At 39.1% G+C, this 24819-nt stretch overlaps 1 protein-coding gene across 3 annotated transcripts in view; it reads left to right on the top strand.

The window, feature by feature from the left end:
* The window catches only part of LOC109936459 (neuron navigator 1-like), a 471148-nt gene that overhangs the window by 437308 nt on the left and 9021 nt on the right, over nucleotides 1-24819 (top strand). For all 3 annotated transcript variants that reach the window (XM_048612092.1, XM_048612090.1, XM_048612091.1), the window contains 7 exons: nucleotides 3836-4001; nucleotides 6052-6287; nucleotides 8507-8661; nucleotides 13294-13365; nucleotides 14903-15099; nucleotides 17035-17153; nucleotides 18920-19117. In XM_048612092.1, coding sequence (XP_048468049.1) covers nucleotides 3836-4001; nucleotides 6052-6287; nucleotides 8507-8661; nucleotides 13294-13365; nucleotides 14903-15099; nucleotides 17035-17153; nucleotides 18920-19117 — 1143 coding nt within the window. The remainder of the gene's footprint in view (nucleotides 1-3835; nucleotides 4002-6051; nucleotides 6288-8506; nucleotides 8662-13293; nucleotides 13366-14902; nucleotides 15100-17034; nucleotides 17154-18919; nucleotides 19118-24819) is intronic.

The raw sequence follows: 24819 nt of genomic DNA, 5'->3' as shown, positions 1-24819 counted from the left end.
GGCCAGTTAGGTTCAAGGCAGCAAATAGGATTTTAATGTAGAGATTCCAAGTAAAGGACATAATCCAGCTTACTACCTGATTTCTTCTGGGAAAGTGATGTTTATTTAACATATTCTCAATTATCACCCCAATTATTTGTTGGGGGGTTGGGGGGAAGACACTGGGAGTGCCAAGCAGGAAGTTCATTTCACAGTTTCTGGGATCGGACGTAGTTTGAGGTGATGAAATCAGTCAGCACTTCCACTTCCAATTGTTATCCAGTACCAACAGCTGGAAGTTTCCACAATTACAGATTGGAGAATCGGTGAATATAGGAAGCGAACCAGCAAATCTTAGAAATGCTATGCAGGCAGCATCTGTGAAGATTGAAATCAAGTCAGTGTTTCAGTTTAATGACCTATCTTTAAGTGGTAGCAAGGTTGGCCTGTCTTTGGCACTCACTCATGATCAAACATTCTGCTGACAGACACTATCTAGCCTTATGTGAGTGGTGACCAGTCAAGCAAGGTAACTGGCACCACTTGGCTGGCATGCAGACAGAACTCAGCAAGGAGCTCAGCTCTCCAGGAGCAAATTGGCAATAAATATATTCCACTCTACAGGCCAATGCCCTTCTGAATTGCATAAGTCTGTGCGCTCTGTGCTGAAAGATCTGGCCAACACTATGCCCCTCATTATCCTGTTGAGTCACTGGCAGTATCCAAGCTCTACTGGACGCAAGACTATAATTCTGATTTTCATGTGAATTTTCCATAATTGGGATCAGTTGTCTTTGAGGAGCTTGGCTGTTTTGTACCAGAATCCACCATCAGGGAGGGTTGTTGTAGTGGACAGTAACAGGAGAAGGGAGATATTTGAAGGTTCAAAAAAAAGACAATATCCAGATAACCAGTGCATCAAACCAACAGTTTTATACTTAACTCCTTCCCTCCTCTTTTGCAAATATGGAAAATTCATATGAAAATCAGAATTATATTCTTGCGTCCATAAGACACAGTTGCAAAAATCAGGCCATTTGGCCCATTGAGTCTTCTCCACCATTCAATCATGGCTGATATAGTTCCTCACCCCCATTCTCCCACTTTCTCCCCATAATACTTGATCCCGTTGACAATCAAGAACCTATCTAATCTGTCTTAAATATAGTCAATGACCTGGCCTCCGCAGCTTTCTGTGGCAATGAATTCCATAGGTTCACAATTCTCTGGCTGAAGATGTTTCTGCTTATCTCTATCCTATAGGGTATTCCCTTTACTTTAAGGCTGTGCCCTCGGCTCCTAGTCTCCCCTGCCAATGGAAACATCTTCCCAGCGCCCACTTTGTCCAGGCCATTCAGTATTCTGTTTCAATTAGATTCCTCCCCTCATCCTTCTAAATTCTATTGAATATAGACCCAGAGTCCTCAAACATTCCTCATATGTTACGTTAAGCATTTCATTCCTGGGATCATTCTTATGACCCTCCTCTGGACCTGCTCTGGGGCATCCTTCCTGAGGTGTGGGGCCCAAAATTATTCACAATACTCTAAATGTGGTCTGACCAGAGCTTCATACAGCCTCAGAAGTACACCCCTGTTTTTATATTTTAGTCCTCTCGAAAAAAATGCCAACATTGTATTTGCCTTCCTAACTGCCAACTCAACCTGCATGTTTACCTTAAGAGAATCCTGGATGAGGACTCCCGAGTCCCTTTGCACTTCAGATTTCTGAATTTTCTCCCCATTTAGAAAATAGTCTGTGCCTCTATTCTTCTATCTCACACTTCCCCAAATTGTATTCCATCTGCCACTTCTTTGCCCACTCTCCTAACTTGTCTAAATCCTTCTGCAGCCTCCTAGACTCCTCCACACTACCTGTCCATCCAGCTATCTTTGTTCATCTGCAAACGTAGCTGGAATGCCTTCAGTTCCTTCATCTAGATCATTAATGTCCCGTAAAGCTTGGATACCGCTAGTGATTCAACAAGATAATAACAGACTCCATGTTGGCCAGATCTTTCAACACAGAGTGCACAGTCTCACCACTTGCATGTAATGGAATACAGGTGCCCATTTTAGAAAGAAGGGGTGAATTTTCAGGGGTGGGGGCACTACCAGGTGAAAGATTGACAAATTGCCAACAGTCACCGTCAGTGTCCCCTCTGAATCTGACATTCAGAGATACTGGACTGGTGAAGATTCCAGAAGGTGTAGCCCGTCACTCAGGATCCACTCTAACTGAAGAAGTGCTGGACCGTAATCCCATAAATAATTTTGAAGGGCTGTTGCCCAGTTACTAAAACTCCGCTTTGTCAGTCAGGGTTCTGACACAGTGTAAACTGTGGACCCTCCCAGAATCAGCAACCACTAAGATCAATGAGTATTTTAATACTCACATTTCCCATCACTGTAAGAAACCTGAAAAATGTTACACCAGTTCTGTCAAGTGTAACTGGGTTATTACTGTTGGTGACTATTTTATGAACAATTGCATGTGCCCTGAAACAGTAATGCTATTTTTGTCGAGAACTGTCAAGTGGTTAGTTCATGCATACTTTTTAAAAATAATTTTTTTAAGCTTCTTCCAGTATATTTTAGCTTCCACCTCACCCACGGTGTCTGCTCTCCCTAACATGCATCATGGACTTTGGCAGTTCGGGAAGGTGGCTTATCACCAACCTCTCAAGGGCAATTATGGACAGACAATAAATGCTGGCCTTGCCTGTGACACTTTTTAAAAATGCTTCATTGGTTAGGTAAGCACTTGTTGTCTATTCCCAATTGCCGTGGAGGAGGTGGTGGTGAGCTACCTTCTTGAACCACTGCAGTCTGTGATATAGGTACACCCACAATGCTGCTAGGAAGGGAATTTTGACCCTGGAACACTAAAGGAAGGCTGATATAGTTTCAAGTCAGTTTGATCAGTGGTTTGGAGGGGAATGTGTTAGTGGTGGTACTCACGTGCATTTGGTGCTCTTAATGATAGAGTTTGCAAGGTTGGAAATGGGCTTGATCAGCTGCTGCATTGCATCTTGTATATGGTGCACGCTGCTGCTACTGTGTGCCAGTGTTAGAGGGATTTGATGCTGAAGTTGGTGGATAAGATGCTATTTCAGTGAGCTCCTTTGTGCTGGATGATGTCAAAGCTTGTTGAATCCAAGCAAGTGGGGAGTATTCCATCAACACTCTTGACTTGAAAATTAGATGGTAAACAGACTTTGGAGAATCAAGAGATTTGCTTCTGCAGAATTCTGACTTTTTGAAGACACAGTTTAGATAGCTGGTTCGGTTCACATATGGTTAATGGTAACCTCGCTGATGTTGCTAAAGAGGATTCTGCAATGGTAATGTCACTACATGTCAAGGAGAGAGGGTTAAATTTTCTCTTGTTGGAGATGATCATTGACTTACTTGTGGCTTGTCAGCTCAGACCTGAATGTTGTCCCAAACTTGCTGCACTTGGTCTTGCATTATTTCAGTCTCTAAGTAGTTATGACTGTTTTAATAGCCTATTCCTCTAATAAATCAAAAGATCTGATATGTTTATTTAATAGCCTTATAATCTTTTCTTGAAAGTTTTTGAACATTATACCCACAAGTGTCTCTGTTTCTGCACTTCCTTTAAAATAGCTCAATCTCATTTTACAAAAGTGTCTGAAATGCCTAAAATGAAATAAAGAACCAAGTGCACACTTTGCATTTGAAAATTCATTTAAAATTCAAGGTTCAATAATGGTTTTAATTGTAATTACAATTACTATTATGCACAAAATAGCGACCCATGAAATTTTACAGAAGTTAAACAAAATATTCTATAAAATGTGTCCACATCTTATTAGGCTATACTTTTCTCATAGGACTACATTACGAAGGTGGATCCAGTTTCTTGTCTTGGATTGAACACGGATGCCATCTACAGCTATAGTGTTGATCATGTAAAACGTGTACTTGGAACAGATGCACCGGACGTGCTGCCCTATAGATATATGGGAAAAGATTCCACATTCTCTGTAACTTTGAAAGGTCAGTGAATGAAAGAAATAACACACAATTTCCAAACATTTAGCTCAGATTTCTCCCTTTTTTGTTATAAAATATGGTTGCTCTTAATTGATGATCAATTCAAAATTCTTGGTCATAATTTTGATTTTTGGGAGTCATAGAGAACATACGTTGTACTTTGAGAGTTGTGTTGGTGTGGATGTATAGATGTGTCTTTATTTGTGATGAGACTGGCACAATAATTCTATCCACATGAAACAGTTCCTAGATCATGTTTAATTAGACATGGCATAACCACACAACATTGATCTTCAATGAATCAATGAGACAGAAAACATATGGTTGGTTCTGCACGTTAGCATCTACCCAGTGTCCAAATAATCATGATTTTAAATATTTTAAAACATCTATTACATTTTTAAAGCTGTTATAAGCTATTTAAATATCTTCTATGTTTTTGTCATAGCTTTGAAAGTTTGCTGGAATCTATCTCCGGTACATTGATACCACTCAGGACCCCTTGTCTGTACACAGCATCCATCTCTGGCTCCATTTATCCTGATTCCCTGCTGTTCAAGCTTTTCCTCCCCCTCCCTTGGCTCCCAATTCCTCCTGCTTTCTAGTTCCATTAACCCAACCACCCTTCCATATTCCCTGGACTCATCCTTTTTAAGATGCAGCCTCTGATCTTTTTATACTGTGCCCTGGATATCCACCTTCCCTTCTCTTGCCTATCCCTCCCCTTGCAGCAAATGGCACAATTGGGATTGGGAGTGCTGCATAATAATTTAAATAAGATTAAATCTTTGACAGTACCAGGGGGCTTATTCCCTGTGCCCATGATGCAAGATATAGTGAAAACATGATGATTTAAAATTAGATAAACTCAAATAAAAAGCAAAGCGCTGGAGGAACTCAGCAGGTCTGACAGCACCCATGAAGAGAAAGAAAACCTAACATTACAAGTTTGATATGAGTCATCATCTGAACTCAACTCAGATTGAGTCTGAGTTGTTAGTATTTTCCGCTGACAAAATAACCTTTAATAAATTTAAATTCTGGACTGTGAATTCCAGATTGATCAGCTGAACTTCGGCCAATTGGAGCAGAGTTAAAACAAGTGACAGAGCAAAGTAATGGACAAGTCATATTCAATGTCTGATCTCTGTCTCTGTCTCCCCAGCTCCCTCTCTCTCTCTCTCTCTGTCTCTCCCTGTGAAACACTGCTGGTTACCTTGAAGAGGCCGATGACCTAGAGTCTGAATACGGACTGTTTATCCTCCTGTTTCCCTAGCTGAAACCACAAAGGCTCAAAGTTGCTCATGGATTGTGCGCTGCATAGGAAAACACTGAAAACATGTTCGATTGCATTGATGATGTGATGGGCTGTATCACAATCATCTGAAGACCATACAATAAACAGGAAGAGCTTTCTGAATTTTTTTTCCCAGAGATGACTGCTAACAATGTTGATGCTTTTTACTGTAAAAGTTCAGGCCATTTTAAGATCTAAATGAATTGAAAAATAAGGACATTATTCGCATGCTTGCTGTGCCACTGTACGTTCATTTTATTTGTGACATGAGATGCATTCATAAACTGAACCAGATTGCACAGAGGCTTCCTTGGCTTTTCCAAAGCTCAGCTTAACATGAATTTGTGGGCAGGCCCCCTGCAATTCAACTTAGCACAACTTTACTGTTAATGTGCACTTCCAATTGACCTGGTACTGCACAATGCAAGGAAAATCCCTTTTGTGATGGCAACAGATTTTTTTTTTTAATCAAAGCCATAAATTGAAAATTTTGTAACCAAATTGCATCAACCCTGTAATATTATTAAGAAAATCTGTAATAGGCAGTTGTAGAGACGAACATAGCTGCTACTTTTGATAGGAAGGTTATGATTTGGAAACACATAGATTTATTAATTAATGTACAATACACTGTGCTGCTAGTAGGTACATCATGATTTAGAATCTTACTTCTTTTTAAGCTTTCTTTGCACATTGCATAATATGTGAAAACAAGGAATTTTGTTTTGAGAATTAATCTAAACGGTTTTCTTTCAGGATTGAAAGAGAAAAGCGTGGACAGTTTGGTTTTTGAAACCCTAATTCCAAAACCAATGATGCAGCATTACATCAGTCTTCTCCTGAAACATCGAAGGCTTATTTTGTCAGGGCCCAGTGGGACCGGCAAGTCCTATCTTTCCATTCGCTTGGCTGAGTACTTGGTTCAGAGATCAGGCCGGGAGGTCACGGATGAAATCATTGTAACGTTTAATATGGATACGCATTCGTGCAAGGTAAGTTTTAGATGCCACTGCAAGCTGACAAATCTCCTTGGCATTGTTTCTCTTTCTCCTAGTTATTGCAAGAAATGGAGTGGCTTGAAATTTTAATTCAGTACTTCACAGACGTGCAGAATTATTTTCCTCCTCATATTCTGAATTGCTGCTTGTTTAAGCCTGTGACAAAACAAAGCTCCATTATTCCTCAAACAAGGAGATTTCTGTATTCTATTTTCCTTCTTGTTGGTGGCGTAGTTAACAAGATAATATGATTTAAAAATTGACTGAAGTCAGCTGTATTTTCAAAATACGTCTTTTGTCATTATATGAGGAAGCCAAATAAACACAAATGTGTAGTTGAAAAGAAGTAAGAATTCCAGAAGCTCGAATCCTGTTCTGCCAAAAAGACAGAGTGGGACTTCATGCTCACTGTCTGGTTGTGCCCTCACCCTAGTTCCAGGGTCAGGCTTTGTTCAATAAAATTGATATGTCCCCTTGGAAAATTCAACCGGCTGGTTGAGCATAGGACATTACAGCATCTGACAGTGGCTGGGCCACAATACCAGCTTTCCTTGGGTCAATCACTCATTTGCTGACTGGCTGCTTTTAGAAGGATGCCAACCTACCTCTTTTTCAAGATTTATTCCAAAGCGGGGAGCAACAGAAAAAAATTGACCACCCCAGGTAAGAATGGAATTTCCAGAAGATGGCAAATGTAATTTAAAATTAAGGCCATGTAAGGGCAGAATCCCGGTCATTCCCACTTAAAGCACACTATTCATCATAGGTCAGATAAGTTGAAAAGAATGCAAGTGGAAAAGTTTTTTTTATTTTAACGACCTTAGTTCTCTGCTTGCCGCAAACTCAGATTTTGTGTAAGCGTCTTGATAATAAATCAGTTTAGCTTGAGAATTGTGTTCTGACAGTGAAGTCAGAATGTGATCAGAATAGTCACTGGTGCATCATTGTGTGAAAAAGATAATTGTGAATATTGTGACATGGTTCTCAATTCATGTAATGGATTCTGTCCAAATCCTGTCACTCTATATTGGAGTCATGGAGCTGTCTATTGAACCTGCATTTTTAGTGTGTGGTGGAGTTAAGGGATTGGAAGACTGCCAAAATTGAAATAATGCTTGTTTACTTCATACTGCAGTTTGCAGATATAATAACCAAACTGAACTCAAACTTACAAACTTTGATTTAAGTGGAGAGCAGTCTGAGCTTCTTTTCTCTATATGACTTAAAATATGAGCTTCAAATTTTGCAAGGGTTTTATAGGTGTCGTGTTATGTCTCATAGTTAGTAAACCTTTCATGATGTTATGACTATTACAGCATGTGACCTGAAGGTATAAAAGTCTCAGATGGAATCTTATTTGGGATCACTTGAGGCAGGATGTAATTGAAAGCATGCTTTACTTTGGAACCGAGTAGCTTAACATGAGCCCAGACACTCTGCTTGTATATGTGTAACAATTGCATATATTAGTGAGCTGTAATGAATGTTATTTTCTTCAATGTGCCAACAGTGGTGCAGTTATCCAAGGCCAGTTTCTCATATTACAAGCAAGAATATGAGCATTGCCTCATCACATAAAAGAGACCCTGCTGAAGGCAAAACCCACATGAGTATGGTAGAAGTCAAGAAAATGCTAATGAGTGTACCAATATCTGGAGCTAGAGATCTAAACTATTCAGAGAATTTTGGAGAAACACCTTCACACAGTAGAATTTGAACTTTGATATCAAGTGGGATATTTGAGACCAAACATGCAGTACATAAAAACTCAAAGGATGAAGGACAATGCTGATGGGGTTGGACAAGAAAGGGAAAGAGGCTCATGTGAAACAAAAATGCAAGTCTGAGTGATGGGCTGAGTGGCCAGATTGCAATATAAAATCTATGTGGAATGGAGCAGAAAGCAGTGAGTTGAAGTTGTACTCCTGACTAATACTTAACTGTTTCTTTTTTTCAAATGGCTGACCAATATTTAAGGGGTATCAAATCAGTTTAAAAAAGGGAATCAAGGAGTTTGAAATGAACATAAACATTGGTGTACTCGAACTTTCAGTGTCATATTTCAAGACTGTCAAAACTTTAGTCCGAATGAATGTAACATAATTTTATAAACTAAATGAAACCTCATTGCAGCTTCATTCATTGATACTTTAATGATAAAAAATCTAATTATTATTTGTTTTTTAAAAAAATTATTTGCCTTACTTTTGTAGGATTTGCAGCTGTACCTTTCCAATCTTGCCAATCAAATTGACAGAGAAACCAGCACTGGGAATGTACCATTGGTGATAATCCTTGATGATCTGAGTGAGCCTGGTTCCCTAAGTGAACTTGTCAATGGAGCTCTCACATGCAAATATCACAAATGGTTTGTATTTTTGCGACTTACTAATGCATATTACAACTTTTTTACAGATAAAAATACATCAAATTGTTAAAAACTTATGGTAAAACCGAGGGTTTGTTGGGATATCAAGAGAGTCAAAGCTCCATAATAACAGGGTAGTTCAATGTTGAGCTAAAGTGATTTGCAGTGCTATTTCTAGGGTAACAGTACACAGTTTTTGCAGAACATGTAGGTTCTTTCATTACTTCCGCACCAAAAAAGTGGAAAACCTAAATAATGTGCGCAGACTACCATAATTTTACTATGGGATGCAATAACTACACTTTTTTTAAAAATTGCAACACTTTAAACTATGGAATCATTATTAACTATAGATGCACATAAACATAGAACTGTACAGCACAGAAACAGCCCTTTCGGCCCACAGTGCTGTGCCGATCACGACACCAAATAAAACAAATCCCTTCTGCCTGCTCTTGGTCCATATGCCTCCATTCTTTCCATATTCATGTGCTTATCAAAAAGTCTCTTAAATGGTTATACATAAAAGAAATAATTTAAAAATGCAAAAAGTCATTTTTATTTTAAATATATTTGCACTAAGTGCTCGGATTCTTTTTTGATCTTGTGAGACACAGTATTATTTACATTTCACAAATGAAAGTATAATTTTAATTGAATTGTTTAAGGTACTTAATGTTTCTGAAGTGAATATTAGAAACCCAGTTCTATCTGAAAACCGTTGACTATATTATAGTATAATTTTTATTATCAAATACTTTGTTCTTTGACATGTTAAAAAAATCTCATTTTATTTCAATTACTATTGATTTATTCAGATTCTTACAAAAAGAAAAATGGCTGCTGAAAGCTGCATTACGATCAGTGCCCCATTAAATGAATCATTCAGTGATAGATTTCTTTGATCTTCAAGTCCAAAGTTAAAAATGGTCTCTCATCATGGGTTTTCTTCTTTTTGCCATCACAATTTTGAAGTTGTAAGTTTAAAAAAAACCTCTCAGTAACATTCAAAGAGATAATGCAAAGAAATAGGGTAATTTTAATCTGATTGGAGGACAAGCAATTCTGTGATGTGATATTTTAGTCCTGTAACTGTGGCTGTAATGATATTTTCAACAATAGTCTGCATCAGTAGACAGAATTTAAGAGAAACTAAAAGAAGAAGCCTAAACTGAAATTTAGAATGTAGAATGTCAGAGCTAACTTTGCAGAATGTGAGACGGTGATTGACAATCTGAATACTTAGTTGAAGGACCATTGAGTTTGTCAGGATCCAGATCTTAACCTTCACTGAGATTGGTCTCCCATGCTGAAAATTCCCTCACCTCCAGCCTGCTGTCTGCCAAATAGCTGATCCATCCAGAGGAACCAGTTATATTTCGATATAAGAAGGGGCACACTGCCCCTCTCTAAAGTAATTCCTAGACGGTCCTTCAGTCAACCTCTTATGCTCACTCCTAGTTTGCCACTGCCTCAATTTTAAAGCTCTCGCATTTCTGTTTAAATCCCTCAATCTTGCACATCCTAATAATGAGTTCCATCATTCTGGTATCTCTCCAATACTGGTTGCTTGTGCATCTCTCACTTCCCTGTCATTCATAGCCGCGCCTTTTGGCCTTCGTCTGTAAACTCTAGAGTTCTCTCCCTAAAGCTCTCCAACTTCAAATTTCTCTCCACCTTAAACATTCCTTAAAATCTATTATTATCAATCGCCTGTCTGAGTAACTGTTTCAGTATCAATTTTTTACCTGGTGTACAATCATGCAAAGTTCATTAGAAAGTTATCCTACAGTGAAAGTGCTGTGTCAGTGAGTTGCAAAGCAGTCTGTTCTAAAATAAGAACTAAGCTCATCTCCTATCGGCATCTCCATAAGATAAACGCATTCTCCCTCTCTTCTCCCACTGCAACCCCTTAAAAAAAAGACCATACTTTAAACCTTTAGTGCTACCTGGTCTCTTACTCTTACTGAGCAGATTATAGAGTTGAGTATGATCAGAAATAGCACTTATTGATATTAAGTGCACTTTTCAGTTTGGATGAGACAGTTATATCTTTCAATGAAAAGCTAAATCTGACATTAAAGCTACATTTCTTTGCAACAATATACATGTCCCTGATGTCTTCACAGCTAGAGGTGTATAGCATTTTTCTAGTTTCCAGGAAAAAGGATAAAAGTATATTGATTATATTGGCATTATTTACTGTTTAGAAACATTTAAGCACAACACAGTTTAGACTTAAAAACAACATTGTATTGTAGGTCTCTAACACTGATGTTAAATAGGGATTCGCACGCCAGCAAGTTACCAACCAAACAATATTCAGTTCCTACATCTTACAGACGTTATCTCTCTCTCTACAAATAATGTTACATTCGTAACACGAGTACTGTCGATAAGTGGAATATTGCATGTTGTAGTTTAGAACGGTAATTATTAATGAGCTTTGATGTATCAAAAGCGTACAGCTACTAAATACAAACTTCTCAATCATGGCCTTCATTAGCAATGCCCCTCCTTCGACCATGACCCACCCCCTGTCCTCCCTGTGATCCCAATCTCTGCCTTCACTCAACTGTGCCTGGGTCCCACAGTCACTCTGGCCATCTCCCCTGAGTTCTTTACTGGCAGCAGTCAATGATTGACTAGCGCCTTGTGTTCGGCCAGATTTCCAGCTCCAGGCTCCAAAATCCTGGGGCAGGCCCAACGTTGGCTTTCCCCAACGGGCGATGTGACATCCTTGCCAGAATTAAATTCCACACACATTCCTGCCTTCATTTTTAACTGGAAGATCAACACATCCAACATCATCAGAGAGTAAATTGAATCCTTAATCCCATCAGTTTTGTTACTGAGGAAAGATGAACTTGCTAATTGAAGATTTTTGGAAGTGGATTTGACTTTACATTTTTAATTTCAATGAAGAAACTCTGCTTGACAAATTGTACCCTCATGACCCATCTGAAGATTAAAACTAGTTTTTGAACCAACAGCATGTTTTGTACATTGCTAACCAGAGGGCGTATTTTTAAGGTGAGAGGAGAAAGATTTAAAAAGGACCTGAGGGGTAACTTTTTAACATAGAGGATGGTTCATGTGTGGAATAAACTGTCATAGGAAGTGATAGATGTAGGTATAGTTACAACATTTAAAAGCCATTTGAACAGGTACATGAATAAGAAAGGTTTAGAGGGACATGGGCAAAATGCAGGCAAGTGGGATTCGTTTAGTTTGGGAAACTTGGTCGGCATAGACGAATTGGACCGAAGGGTCTGTTTCTGTGCTGTATGACTCTGACTCTAAACTCTCACCACCAACTTGTAATAAGTGCCAATTACTTCAGTGGCCTGAGTTTCAATGTGTTGTTATCCTAAGATCAGAAATATCTTCTCTTCAGTTTCCAGATGATGTTGCTCAGAAATTATAATTTTTAAAACATTTTAAAATTAGAATCCATCTGGCATTAATTATTAAAACATTTAGTGGGTAATACTCCATAAGTACCAGTGAGCAAGTTTTCCTCCAAGGCCAGCACAATTCAGAAAATGAATCTCTTATTGCTAATACAAAGGCCTTTATGTATATTATAAGCCACACTTCCTAATTCAGTTATGGACATGATTTGATATTGATCACTTTGTCAAGCAGGATGCAGAGAATATATGGCGCAAATCCAGCAATCTCCAGACTGTAGAAGACCAGTTACACAATCTAACATGCGTATCAAGACCTGACAGAATTTGACAAGCAATTAATCCTGGCTTAGCTAGCAATGCACTCATCTCATAAACAAGTTTATTTTTAAAAGACCCACACTATGATTCCATCAAAATTGTGCAGGACACTTGAACTTCCAATGGGACATTCCCAAGTTGTCCAGGACCCTCTGAAAAGTCCCTGACTCTGAGTTAGAGTTGAGAACTTTGGACAGTTGTGATTTACTTAGCTGGGCAGTTTTCTGAGAAAAGTTGGGCAGAAAATATCCCCATCTAAATCCTCGATTGTTCAACAGCTGACACTTGCCCCAGAACCCCTTCTACTACCCCGCCTATCCGAACGCAACCTGACTATACCCCACCTGACTTGTTCACCCCTCAACCTGATCTAACCTTATCATTCTATCCAACTGTTCCTCTTACCCAGTCACCTCACTTAACTCACCCAATCATTCAGTAATACTTGAGAAGCATCGGGACATTTAAACTTGTGTCTACCAGAGTATAACGGGCAATGTTGTAAAAAGTGAATGAGACTTCTACACAGGTTGCCTTTGCTCCTTCTGAGATTTCTATACTGAGGGAATTCTTTGAGTTCCTTCATCAGAGGATTAGACAGAAATATTGAAGGAAGGTAAGCAGGTAGCATGGTCAGCTTCAGATTTGGGAGCCTGATCACGGAGTAGAAGATTCCAGGCAATGTGAACAATTGTTTCACATTTCTTACTCTGATTTTTCTGAGCATCACCAGTCTTTTTCGTTGGAGCTGTTCCAATTGTTCAATGGTTATTCAAAAATTGCATGCCATTTGCAACTCCAGAACATTGACTTCAAAAGTTAATTGCAGTCCTGAACTTGATAACTGTCTGACATCGCAGTTTAAACATTGTATTTTCTTTTTTTTCTTACAATATAGCCCATATGTAATTGGAACCACTAACCAGCCTGTCAAAACAACACCAAACCATGGCCTTCATCTCAGTTTCAGGTAAAATGCAGATCTGTACGTGTAGAAACTAGTATTCATATAACCATACCTTTTTTCATAGATGGGTTGGACTTCTCATAAAAGAAACAAAGCCAGAATAAATCTTAGACTAATTTAAACCCAATCTTTCATTAACTGAATGTTTGAAATCAAAATAACCATGCTCACCTGTTAATAATTGAAAGGAAAATGACAGGTTAATATTTTGGTCTCAAATTGCTGTGATGCCTTACAATGAAGATTTGTAATAATAACTAATGAATTACAAATTAGAACTATTTCCTGTTTTATTTTTCTGATCTTTATATCCCATGATAGTTTTTCTGTGTCCTACAGCATAATTTAATTTTTAATGAATGGGTTTCAATGTGTAGAAACAATGGAGAAATTCAGCATCCATGAAGAGAATACTTGAGTTAATCTTTTAGTCCGGTGTCCCTTCTTCAGAACTGACAGCTGCTAGGGAATATTGGTATTCATGCCGACGATGGGGGTGGGGACGGAAAAGGAATGAGCAGATAGGTGGAAAGAGAGAGCCCAGAGAGAGGGAAAGAAGGAGGGACCTGTGCAGAAAAGACGATTCAGACAGAGGGATTGTTGCTAATGAGCAACGGAGAGGCACAATGAGTAGGTGAAAATAGGTTGAGTTTCTTGTCAATGTTAAACCCAAAGATCTTGATAGTGAGGGATTCAGTGATGGTAACGCCATTGATTTTCAAGGGATGGTGGTTAGATTGTCTGTCTGTTATTGGAGATTATCATTGCCTGGCTTTATGCGACAGAGATGTTACTTGCCATTTGCTAGCCCAAGCCTGGATATTGTCCAGATCTTATTGCATTTGAACATGGATGGCTTCAGTATCTGAGGAGTTGTAAATGCTGCTGAACATGGTGCAATTGTTCGTATGAGAAGTTGACAGAAAAGGGTCAGTTTTATTCGGGAGCTCACTATACTGTTGGTGTAACAGCATGCTGCTGCAGTATTCTTGGCTGGTAGACCTGATTGCTGCTTGCGGTGTGTCTGAGCTGGCTATGCAAACAACCTCATCCCTTGTGGTTTAGTGCAGATTTCTGCCTTGGACTAGTTGGGAGTTCAGTTCTGCTGTGTTTGCACCAGCAATTCCCAAGGAATTTAGGGCTGTAATGCTTTGGAAGTCATGTCAAAACCTTCTTAACTTGTATATATTTTGACTTGTAGCAGAGGTAATATTCAGAGATTTTTTAAACTTAAAATTAAATTCTGTGAAGAATTGTTTCATGAAAGTTAAAGAAAAAGCAAACTGGACAATTAACAGATTGAAATCCCAACATTTTCTTTACAATATGAGACATTTGGGCTCCATTGAACTAATTACATGTTGTTTAGCTGAACAACAATAATTGTAGAAAATCAGTTGATGAATTGTATTTGCTGCGTAGGGAGTATTTCTCTGTCTTTTATGAGTATAAATAATTGTGGTATTATTCTCATGAGTTTGTACTTTCTTTATCTGCAAATAGAAAATACTAAGTAACACCACCTAATTTTGATCTCTAGGCTGGTGCCATTTTCAAACAATGCAGAGCCTGCCAACGGATTCCTAAGTCGCTATTTACAACGGAAACTGATTGAATCAGAGAATGTTGCAAACGCAAACAATAATGAAATCCTCAATATTCTTAACTGGGTGCCCAAGTTATGGTACCATCTCCACACATTTCTGGAAATGTACAGTACATCTGACTTCCTTATTGGTAAGTGCTAATGCTTTGTTAATAACAATCACTTGATGTCCATCAATAGCTGATTATTTAATTTATTGTCGGTTAATTTGCTGGAAAGGCATCTAAATCTTAATATTTTAAAACTCGTGTATTAGTCACAGTTCTTTTCATCAGTGTCTTACTTTGAACACTTGTTGTTGTGAAATCTAGAAGTTCTTGAAGTAATAAACAACACTGACATTTTCGCTGTTTGCAAATGTCATGGGCAAAAGCTTTAGTTAGTGTGGGGTCTCTACAATCAGCTGCAAAGCCAGTGAGAGTCTCATATTACATCTTTTGAGGAGGGTACATCTGATCTTCTGCCAATTGGCCATTTCCAAGAAAGTTGGGAGCCTTTGTCCACAATCAAGTCCCTGTGGGTGAAAATCCCTCAGGACAGAAGCTGACTCGCAGTTCCTGCACTCAGCAGCCCCTGGTAGGAGGCAATAGCTATTGACCAGGAAAAGAACCCATTGTTGATTTGTGGAGAGGTGAGTTGCTGTGGAGAGGTCTAGGATTGAGAGTTGAGGGATGCAATGGAGTTGACCGCAAGTGCAGTGGTGGTGGCCCTCAGAAACATCCCTTTACCCTCCATAACACACTGAGCGCCTTTATGATCACAAGCTCCTCAAACCTTCTCAGTTGATGTGCAGCTTGCACTATTTTTGACCCTGGGAAGGCTGTTAGTCTCCTATTATTTGGATTCATAATGTTGATTTTAGGAGTTTGCTAATAAAGTAGGTTTGCATATTTAAGTAAGTCTTGAGGGGAGAGAAGGAATACCAGTAGGCCACTCTTAAGCCTCCTCCAGTGTTTAATCAGAGTTGACCTATGTCTTGATGCAGTTGATTTGCCTTTGCACCACGTCCTTCAAAAATGCTTACATGATCAAGGTTTGTCAATCCCAGTCATTGAAATTTCAGCTGATCAACATTAAAGCACTGACACTTGTATGGGAAGGAAGAATACTTGGACCTGATTCTTGCTTTTATGCCTCTTTGTGAAGTGGAATTTGGTGACAAAACTGACATCTATTGGCTGTTCCTAGTTGTCAGTGTCTGGTGAGTTCTCTGAGAATGCTAGAGTCCATTTGGTGAAGGTGCCCCCCGCCCCTCCCAACAAATTTTGTAGTTAGAAAGAGTCCCAGGCAACAAGGGAACAGGGGTATGTATATCTGAGTTAGGTTCTCATGTGAGTTGGATGGGAGGAGCAAAGATATGGAGATGTTCTCGTTCACCTGTTTCTCTTGTCCTTTGGTCAGCTATTCCTGTTGCAAGGCCTTGCAATAATTCTAAGAATGTGAATCCTTGTTCTGGACCCGGAAACCAGCAATTTTCCTATTAAGCAAAGGATGGGAAGTGGATTTTCTTTATACACAAGGGAAATCTTTCAAAGTAATTTAGAGTTGGGAAATAGTTGGATCTCTGCTCTTGGTCCTTCTCTTCCTTTCCAATCAATTATTTTCTGTAATTGCATTAGGTTATTGATAACATCAGTGCTTTGCCAGATTCAAACCCAGCTCAGTTAAGTCTGGCACACAAATCTAAATTGAAAATACTGCCTCCCATTGCAGCTATTGGCTGAGCATTTCTCTTATCTTCCAATAGCTGCCACAGCATGTTGAGTGAAAATACCAAAATACACTGTACCATTTTAAAAATCCTTTGTGGTCAGGGTTTATTGCAATGAATTATTACTATGCCTTTCTTCATACTGTGATTTCTGGTCCACATACTCAGTGTAATTGACAGTGCTGTGTGGACTTGCAAATGCTGGCAGCAGGTCAGTCATCATTTGTCTACTTCTTCAAATATTTGAATGTATTCACTTACTTTCATCTTATTAACTTCTAAAAAAATAGTCTGGAACATGTTTTGGCCATTATGGGATATGGATATGACTTTTTTTTTATCTACTCCCTTGCAGGTCCTTGTTTTTTCCTGTCCTCTCCCGTCAATGTGGCTGAGTTCAGGGAATGGTTCATTGACCTATGGAATTATTCCATTCTCCCCTATCTTCAGGAAGGAGTTAATGATGGCATCAAGGTGATTATATGTATTTGATTAAATATCTACATTAATTGAGATTAGTTGGCTGGTTTGTGATGCAGACTCACAGCGCAAGTTCAAATTCCATGTTGGCCAAGGTTTTCATGATGGTCCTACCTTTTCAACCTTGCCCTCACCTGAGGCATGGTGGCCATCTCACTCTTTTGCAAGCAACCCTATGGTCCTCTGGAACTGTGATTGACTTTCCTATCTTCTGGTCTGACAGGCAGGACTCTAGCTATAAAAATGTTCAGTGTTGCATCCTATCATCTAGTGACCTGTCTGGGAGGGCGGGCGGGTGTGGGGGTTGCGGGGGCGGGGGCGCGGTGTTAAAAGAAAGTGAAATTCACACGTCGAACACTGATGTTCAAATGTTAATTAAGATTCCGATTACGACCTAGGCTAATTCAGTGTGAGCCCCACTTCCAAATGCAGGAGCTGCCTGAGATTTATGTGGCGGTGGTGATTCCCAGATCCCAGATGAAAAGTATCTTGTTGTGCGGAAAAGCGAGGCTTTTGAAAATTTAATTAATTATGACGAACTTTGTCCGTTAATGTGTTCAGATCGCTAGTGTCAACGAAAAAACAGAAAATCAAATTTCATCAAAATCTACTTTGATTTAGTATAACTTAAAATTGAATTCTTCAGTGTTTGGATGCAGTGGGCTGACATTTTTGTCTGCTAGATTTTCAAAGCTGTTCCTAATTTAAAAAGCAATTTCCCATGTTGTAAACTAATTCCTTTCATCTGTTCCTCTTTGTGTCAGAACCATGACTTACAGTCAGTGTTTAAAAAAACTCTTGTTGTTCCCTTTCTTTGAGATCCCAAGATAATAAAATCTGAGAACATCCTTCTACTGGATATTATATGTCCCCACGAGGTGTGCTTTTGACATGGGATCCATAAAATACTTCAAATGATGAGCCCACCACCACTTCATCCGCTCAACCCCCTGAGCACATCCTAATAACAGAGTGAGAAGGTGCTAAAATCAACAGCTCAGCCACTATGTGTAAATGAATGATTCAAGTTCAATTGAGCTTTTAAGCTAGTACTCACCTTCCTTCCTATTCACATACATACTCCCCAAAGTGGGCAAGTGCTCAAAACTCCTGGTTTCCCTCCTTTCACGATGGGATTCACTGAACCTCCTAATAGCCCGTAGACTCACCACAAATGACTTTCCTCCTTAGATGGGAGAAAGGTAAGCAGTTGTTCCCTGCTTTTCTCTCTTGCAGCCCAATTGCACTTCTCTACCCATCTTTTCTAAGTATCAGTCTGATTCTTGACATTTACTGCACATTATTCACAAACTTAGGATAAGCAATCAAAACTGCATGCAATGTAAACATTCCAGTGTGTCACACAAAGTCTCTCTTTCACTTCTCTACGTGGCTACTTCAACACATTAAACCCAATCTCGAGGAAGCTATCCAGAGAAATCAAGCTAACAACTTTTGTATTGAGAACTAGAGCATACAAATACTTGGGTCAACAAGATATAGTGTGAAGTTAAAATTTCTTCAAGTTTACAACTATCCAAAGTTTGAAGAGAAGGAACATATACAATCAGCAGGAAACATTTAAATAAACCTTTGAGAGAAAAAATGTCTCAATATCATATATCCATTTACATTGAAATTCATAATTAGCTTTAGAAATTCATTTTTAGTATCTCTGATACAAAGTATTTTTGTACTAGATAAAAAAATGAACTGGGTGGCCTTTTTGATTGCCTGTAATCTTTCTGATTTTGTCTTAGACATATGGACGAAAAGCAGTGTGGGAGGATCCCGCGAAGTGGGTGCAGGATACTCTACCTTGGTCAACTGCTTCACAAGATCGCTCCAAGATCTTCCATTTGCCTCCACCAAGTACAGGATCACAAGTTCCAGGTCCTCCACCAGAAAAAAGAAAGATCAAAGAGACAGCACCGACTTCACTTGAATCAGACCCACTTGTAAGTGTTGCAGCAGTACCTCATCACTCAGTGACTATGAAATGTTTAGCTTCACTAGCGACAAAGTAAAAGTAGGCTTGAACCTCAAATGTTGAAATAACAGCGTATCTGTGTCTTTTTTTTTGTGAAATTAACAAAAATTATAATTGCCCTGTTTGAGGGGAAATCTCTCGATCTTTTAATTGTGGAATATCATCTTAAAGATCCAGAATAGTTCTGAAAAAGAGTCACTAGATCCGAAACGTTAATTCTGCTTTCTCTCCACAGATGCTACCAGACCTGCTGAGTTTTCCCAGCATTTTCCATTTTTGTTGCTTATGTTAAGCTAGTTTGAAGTCCACTTGGACTGTAACTTCATTCACCATGTTAACACTATCTTCAGATAAGGTGCTTTGCAAAATCTTTGTTACATTGCATTTCTTTCCATTGTGCTAAGGTGAACATGTCACCTGTATATTTTTTGCCTAAAAAACGTCCTTATTCATTCATTTATCTAGTGTACAAGTTAAACCCTGATTTTTTACCCAAAAAAGTTCAGTCATACTCTAGTTACCACCATTTGTCACCAAAGTTAAACACGGACTGATGAGAGCCTCTGCATTTGAAGGCAGCAGTTCAGTTTCTTGTGAATGTGCCAAATAATAAAATTATAACGTGGCTCCCTTTGTGGTAATAGTTGGTGGCGATGTTGGCAGGAAGAGTCTCCAACCTAGCAACTCTGTGATCAACAGAAAGGTGGTGAGACAAAGGAGAAGTGAATTTCAGCCTCTCAAAATTATAACTCATGCATTAGTCTCACTTTTACTTTTCATCTAAAAATTTGGTCACAGAGGTACAATTCTCACGCAAGTATAAGTGGTAAAATGTTTGAGAACATTTGTGTTCTTTTGGTTGTGTGTTTATCAATATTTGCTATGATGATCTCTTACCAACATTCACTCTTCAAGATTTGACAAAGAATGGATGCTTCATCTAAGTATTGGTCAACTGAGAGTGACAAGTCAGCACAAGGATGCAGAGTGAGGGAAGAGAAAAATATTAACTGTACTTTAGAGAAGAAAGAAGAAATACATGTGACAAATGCAACAAAAGAGGCTATTGTGTTGAAGAACTAGAAAATATTGCAGTTTGCTTGATTGAGTTAGGATCCAGTGACTCATTCAATCACCCCAGCAAGTCTACTCCATCTTTGAATAATGCAAATTTTGTTTTAGTATTTGCAATCTCTGTTTTTCTGTACTTCATTTACATAGTCTTCCACCTCCAGAGCAGCGGTCCTGCATAATGTGTCCCTGAACTCAAGTATAGTTATGTCTAACAAATGTCATAACTTATTAGCTACTACTTAAAAATATAATGATCTTTAGTCTCTGAATGCACACACAGAATTTAAGAGAAAACTAAAACCCTCTTTACTGCAGACTAAATATGTGGAAGTATTCCACTCACTTTGGTTTGAAACTTTTGATGTAAAGGACAAGTGGATCATTCATTCAGAGGAATTATGTGTCCTCCAACTTCACAGTCTGATAGTTATACTTCAGTTACTGCAATATTGAGCTGAAAATTGGATCTACCCCCTTTATCCAGACTCAGCAGCTATTGACATTTCAGCGAAAGTCCACATGACTTGAACTCCATGTAGAACCAATGCTTACATAACGTAAGTATCCTTAAATATCCCATTCCACAATATTTGGCAGACTAATTTCATTTTTTCAGATAAATTAAAATGAATTTCAACTTTCTATAACATTTGCATTGAACATTGATGAAGAGCCCATACCTTTATGGTTGTAGAAGCCAGCAGCATTAACTTGGAATTAATCGTATGTTGTTCGTGAAAGCTGAAAACACTTTTAGTTACCAAATCGATTGAAAAAAAAGTCTCTATCTTTCTTCATTTAATGTATATTGTTACAGAGGGGGAATAGCTAAACCCCTCTGATAATTAAACCAAAACACAAGCCCCAAGCTGCTATGAAGGGAGTGAAGGTTCCCTTCTAATAATTAGCCCTGAAACTCCCAGAGAAGCTCACCTTTCCCCTCATAATCTGTTAAAAGAGTGGTTAAAAGAAAGAAAATCCCTGAAACAATTTATTTATTTAATCCTAACAATGAACACATTAACAGAATTACTAACAAACCAAACAATTCCCCCTTAGACTACTAACTACTCCAAAACTGAACTAAATTCTTCTGGAATGTTGTTCAAACAAACACCAGTGCCACTTATATAAACCCAATTAATAAGACAACAATAAATTAAAACTTAATCTCTCCAAGTTCAAGCAGACTGTCTTCTGGAACACTCTAGTTTTTCAAGCCTTTCTTCTATCGATCTCACAACACAAATGTCTTTCTGCTGCTGATTCTGCTGTCAGGGATATTTTCTCTGTAATTGCTTCTGTGAGGTTGTCTACTTAGAAATGCCATGGCACTGTTTTAATTAGATGGTGCTTTCTCTGAGAGCAATACAAGGTGTCATCTCTTGGCAGTTGGCATTCAGCTCGCTCCCAATTTTCAAAAGCTCTCACCTTATATACCCCTTATATGGCACATAATTTCTTATAATAATATATAGTATGTAATATTTTACATTATATTAAATTTTATACATGATATACTTAATATATATTATAATAAAAATCAAATATAGCATCAACTGATCATAATGCACAGAGTAGGAAATTCTAATCTAATCGTGTTGCAGAAAGGAAACTTAAACCTGAGTTAGAAATGTGGATATTTACTTTACTTGAAATATAATTTAATTTAATTTAGCAGGAGGAAAGGTACTAGCATCATATAGGATTCCTAAGGGGTTTGACAGGTTAAATGCTGAGGGGATGGTTCCCTTCTTGGGACAGTCTAGGACCAGATGCCATAGTCTCGGAATAAAGGAGTTCAAATTTAAGACTAAATGAGGAGGAATTTCTTCTGTGAGGGTTTGAGAGTCTTTGGAACTCCTTATCACAGAGGGCTGAGGGGGCAAAGTATTTGCCTATATCTAAGGCTTAGATAGATTCTTGATCATCGGGGAATCAAGGGTTACAGGGAAAGTGCAGGAAAGTGAACATGAGAAATGTCGATCAGCCATGATCCTATTGAATGACGGAGCAGGCTCAAAGGGCCAAATGGCCTACCTCGTTCCTATTTCTTACGGTCTTATAGAATAATATATAGAACAACATTTTTTTAACATATGTAATTTAATATATTTCTGTATTACTGGTAAATATGAGTTGTCATGGACATTAAACGTGGTTTCATATACCAAATATTGATACCAGAAATTGGTTATTTATCAGGTGATGCAGGAGATTGCTGTAGATTTGTCTATAATATTAATTTCACATAAGAATTTCACTTCTTTAATAAATTAATCTCATGATAGTGTTGAAAGTTTATATATAATCTCAAAACCATTTTCTTCTTCTGTCTGAACTTTTAAGTTGCCTGATTAGTGGGTGCTGGTCGCCAAATTGCAAGGTTTAAGTTCTCTAAGGGAGCATCCTGACTCTGATTAATTGTACTACCTGATGATATGAAGCTGATGTTACTCAGTGAGTGATTGCTTTGTTCACAATTATATGGTTGACTTCCATGGACAGCTGGTTGGACAGCTGTGTATCTCTAAGGTACTGCAGGGTTTAAACAGTGTCACTCCTAGTAACAGTTTTTAAAAACAACTTTGTGGACTTTAAGTTCAAACGGCAATATCAAAGCCCTCGATAATTTGAAGTGTATCAGTAAAAGTTCCTCATCTGCATGTAACAGGACCTCCAGCAGCAGGTGGCGATGGTGATGGAGAGCTCTGAGCAGAGGAGATCGAGCAATTGTGCTGAGACCTCCAACACCAGGCAGTGATGGCAAATGGAGCAGTCAAACAGACCTTATCTGGAAACAAGTGTCTTTGGGAGATGGATTGCTCCTTGCAAGAAGGAGCAAACAGTCAAAGAATTTCTCAAACCGGAGTAAACCACAGGCTTCATTCCATGTAAATGCCCCTTTGTTTAGCCTTAATTTCCCTTTTTGTGTTTCTAATGATCTGATGCTGGTGGAATCGAGAATCCCTGCTTCATAGTCTTTGTGCCATCCATGCATTTAAATCTCATGTTACATTTCTGGTGTAGTCAGCAGGTTTCCAAAGAACAGGTGTCAAGTCATTGTGGATGAGGTTGAAGGAGCATGGCCAAGATGCAGCAGATGTTAGCGGAGTTGCAAATGACACCGTCTGTGGCAGAGGAAACCGTACCTGTTGGCCAAACCCAGGCAGAGGCTCTCCATGTGCATTCCCTTGATGCTCCAGGGGAAGGATGCAGTATTTCTGGTCATATAGTCAACTTACTGATGAGTAGGAAGCTGGACAGATCTGGGGGAAGAACAGAAAACACCGAATGATCCAGCAGTGATGTTCAATTGCAGACAAATCTCATGGCGGCATCCAGGGGCCTCCACAAGAGTGAGCAGGCAGCATTCGTGATGGATCATCTGTGTGGCAAAGAATATGGAAGGTGTACAAAAAACAAAAAACAATACAGCACAGGTACAGGCCCTTTAACCCTCCAAACCTGCACCGCCACATTTTGCCCTTCCATACTGTATAGAGGGTCTGTATGCATCTATTCCCTTCCCCTTCATGTATTCATGCAGGTGCTTCTTGAATGCTGCTGTTATGTTAGCTTCCACCACCTCCTCTGGCAATATGTTCGAGGCACTCACCACCCTCTGTGTGAAAAACTTGCCTTCCGTATCTCTTTTAAAATCCCCCCTTCACACCTTGAACTATGTCCCCTAGAAATTGACGCCTCCACTCTATCCATGCCATTCACAATCTCATAAGCTTCTATGAGGTTGCCCCTCAACTTCCTGATGTTCAAAGAAATCTGTAGCGGATACTTTGAGGAACTGACAGGATTTTGGGCGATAGCAGAAGTCTGGTCCACCTACAGCAGAGGTTTCAAATGTACAGGCCAGCTGAAGGGGAGGACCTGGTTTCCATATCCCTGGAGCTGGAGAAGTTGTCTGATCACCCTGGATCCCTCTAGGACAGGCAGATGAAGCACAGAGGGACAGGAATGTCCAGATGAAGTTGAGGAGGCTTAATGGTGTCAGACATCAAAGAAAATTTTCTTTGAAGCCGAGGGTCAAGTCATCCAGAAATATTGAACTCCCAGGACCAGGAAAGAGGCTACCATCAGGGAGGTGATGTCAGCATGGATGGGAATGTAGACCTCTGTCTGAAGAGGCAGTCAGAACAAATGATTGTGAAGCAAGAGCAGATCCAGTCCCTGCTGTCCTTTTTTACCTGCCCACCCCATCACTGTTCTTGAAGGCTTAAAGTGGCCACCTCCGTGTTGACATCAGGCCTTGCTGAAGTGTAAAGTGTCACATGTAGCAGAGCTTGTACTTGTTGCAACTCTGGGAGCTGCTCTCGTCACTGTGGGAGGCAAGTGTCTTCTAGTGATACAGATTACCAATTACATTAATGACGATGTTTATATCCAATGAACGACGTCGGTCCTTAAACCTGCCGTTGTCACGGACAGTGGACCAACTGGAAGGAAAACCTCCAATCTCATTTCAAAGATAAACTTTGGTGAGTTGAAGGAGACCTAGATGAGAGGCAGCATGTTTCTGCTCCCACCAAATATGGCATGACTTTCAGCAAAAACAATGATGACATTGGATAGCATAGC

Source organism: Rhincodon typus, chromosome 25 (genome assembly GCF_021869965.1).
Source record: "Rhincodon typus isolate 14 chromosome 25, sRhiTyp1.1, whole genome shotgun sequence".
Taxonomy (NCBI): Eukaryota; Metazoa; Chordata; class Chondrichthyes; order Orectolobiformes; family Rhincodontidae; genus Rhincodon; species Rhincodon typus.
Note: the sequence above shows the minus strand (reverse complement) of the source record. Positions and strands in the feature narration are given on the sequence as shown.